The 2,511-nt window shown below is 38.9% G+C and overlaps 1 protein-coding gene across 1 annotated transcript; it reads left to right on the forward strand.

Annotated features, from left to right (window-relative positions):
• Nucleotides 1-2,153: 2,153 nt before the first annotated feature.
• On the forward strand, nucleotides 2,154-2,492 carry SARC_07192 (hypothetical protein; the record flags this gene model as incomplete). The annotated part of the gene is made up of 1 exon (XM_014298882.1): nucleotides 2,154-2,492. A coding segment is annotated over exon 1 (332 nt), but the record flags the coding sequence as incomplete, so codon positions are not given.
• Nucleotides 2,493-2,511: the final 19 nt, after the last annotated feature.

The raw sequence follows: 2,511 nt of genomic DNA on the forward strand, positions 1-2,511 counted from the left end.
GTATGTATATGTATCTAAATTTTCAAAAACAAAAGTAAAGCAAATGCTGATTTTTAGAAAAAAATATTAATATTGATATTTGTAATGATTATATTGTGTAACTGGTGAGCCTGTGAGTGTGAGTTAAGTGGTGTGTACCGATTCTAAGATACGAATCAGTCTTAGGTAGGACCTTCTGATCACGTTCAAACCGTTATAAAATTTTGAAATTGAATAAATATGCTTTTACACTCAACTTCTATTCCGTACCCTCATAACGTAATTATAGGATTAAATATCTACGTAAGTATGTACTGGCCTACTGGAAATTCTAAATTTGCTATTGTTTTTTTTTAAAAGCGAAACAAAGCCTCTAAAAAATAGTAAACTTAAAAAAACCATTTAAAAAATAAAATATTTTCATGAGAGTTGAAACTCAGGCGCTCAGCGCCTCAGCCGATCAAGTCTCGGTCTGTCCTCAGCACATCTCACTCTTTAGGGACCTCTGAAAGGCTCTGATTCATCACTGCATCAGATACAAGAGTATCGAACTAAGCTCATTACGTCAAGTGCATGCTAAATTAAAATTGAACCTTAAAGCCTATTTTCATGTTCTATATACTTTAAAACGGCTATGTAGCTCAAATATGCCCAACAAAATTTTAAAAACTGCACTTCGAATGTGCACCTAAAATCCACGAAATGGGCTATATTGAGAGTGTTGACCAATCATATGCTCGCCATGATTTTGATGACGCATATCCCAATTCCCAATCGACGGCCTGTTTTGACTTTTGACTATAACTTTGCGCCTGCGGATTTATCAGCAAACTATTTCCGCAAATACAAGTGGATTGTGATTTTGATTGAATACAGTGCTAATTCTCAAAAAGGGGCGAGAAGTCGAGAACTGAGGAATGAGTATATATTATTCGGTTGCCATAGCCAATAGAGAATAGGAACTCGAAGCCCGGTCATATTTGGCGTGCTCAACAGCCTAAACCCCTAAAACAAATCTGCGGTCCTAGAAATTACACCCCATCTGAAATCCATAGGACCATGTATGTAATAAAAATTGAACTTCAACGCTTATATCGGCATATAACAAACGTTTTAACGTTTAACACATTTGAGCTTAGGTATCGAACTATCGATTTTGAATAAAATATGCACATACGGTGCACGCAAGTAAGAACCGGGGTCTTCCGGACCCCTATGTTCAGGAGTATGGGACACCTCGAAAAAAATACTCAAATCAGGTTTTTTTCAACGGATTTGGGCTGATCTCATCGTCCTAAAAAAAGGTGAGCTGGTATATTTTTTGATACGACCAATATTTCAAAATACATTTTTTTTTGATTTGGCCATACATCCAAAATCGACCTTTTTGAGGCTAACGAAGGTGTTGCGATATGGATAGAGCTTCAAACTCTTCGGATTTGGACTCCCTACCAGGGATTCATCCAGGACAACAATTCTCAGAATATTCTGACGGTCAATATTCGAAGGAAAATTTTCAAATAAAGCTTTTTCAGCTTGACATTTTGAGATTTTGCAATTTCAGAATTTGGCTAAGGTGGTGACCCAGATTTCTGGGGCACGAAATATAGTGATTTGGCGGAACTATTTTTTTTTGCAGTTTTGGATAGCTCTCCAAAAGCCGAGTGCCCTGGTTCAAAAATTTAAAATAAAATATGGTTGGTTCAAAAGTTATACGTGTTTGAAACTCGACCGGAAGACCCCGGTTCTTACTTGTGTGCACCATATGCATCATATTTCAAACCAAAAAAAAAGCTCAATGTATGAATGCATACATATTTACATACGTAGAAAATACGTATTTCTGTATGTACATACCATAAAAAATTTGGTTTCCTGCTACTCTGTACTCTGTACTCTGATGTCGGCACGCGGCGTCGGCGGGTGCCGGATGGCCGGATGTTCGTGGGTCTACTCTTAACTCCTACTCTTTCATAAAGGATACGACGGGAGTGCTACAAGCCTACAATACTCTCACGGAGAGCAAAAACCCAGGAATGATCAAAGTTATTTATGTATTTATTGTATGCGTTTTCCAACACTTGTGTACACGATACAACTCTCATCGTTGTATAAAAGCGCCATGTCTCAATCGAAGAAATTTAGTATTTACACTAATCAACAACGATAACTATTCGAAAAATGAGAACCACAAGTGTTGCTGTTGCCGTTCTGGCATCTATGGCCCTGTCAACCATGGCCAGTCCTACAATTCGTGATAGCGAAATGGACATCAAACCTCAAGCTAGCGACGCGTATGAATGTTCGGATGTCATGTGCATGATGCACTGCGAAGAGGGATTCAAACAGGACGAGTTTGGATGCGACATCTGTGAGTGTGTAGAACCCGAGGAGCACAAGTGCCCGGAGGCTATGTGTACCATGTATTGTGAAGAGGGCTTCCAACAAGATGGGTTTGGTTGCGACATCTGCAAATGTGTGGAACCCGAGGAGCACAAGTGCTCAGATGTAATGTGTACTATGTTCTGTGAC

This window comes from Sphaeroforma arctica (assembly GCF_001186125.1).
Source record: "Sphaeroforma arctica JP610 unplaced genomic scaffold supercont1.553, whole genome shotgun sequence".
Classification (NCBI taxonomy): Eukaryota; class Ichthyosporea; order Ichthyophonida; genus Sphaeroforma; species Sphaeroforma arctica.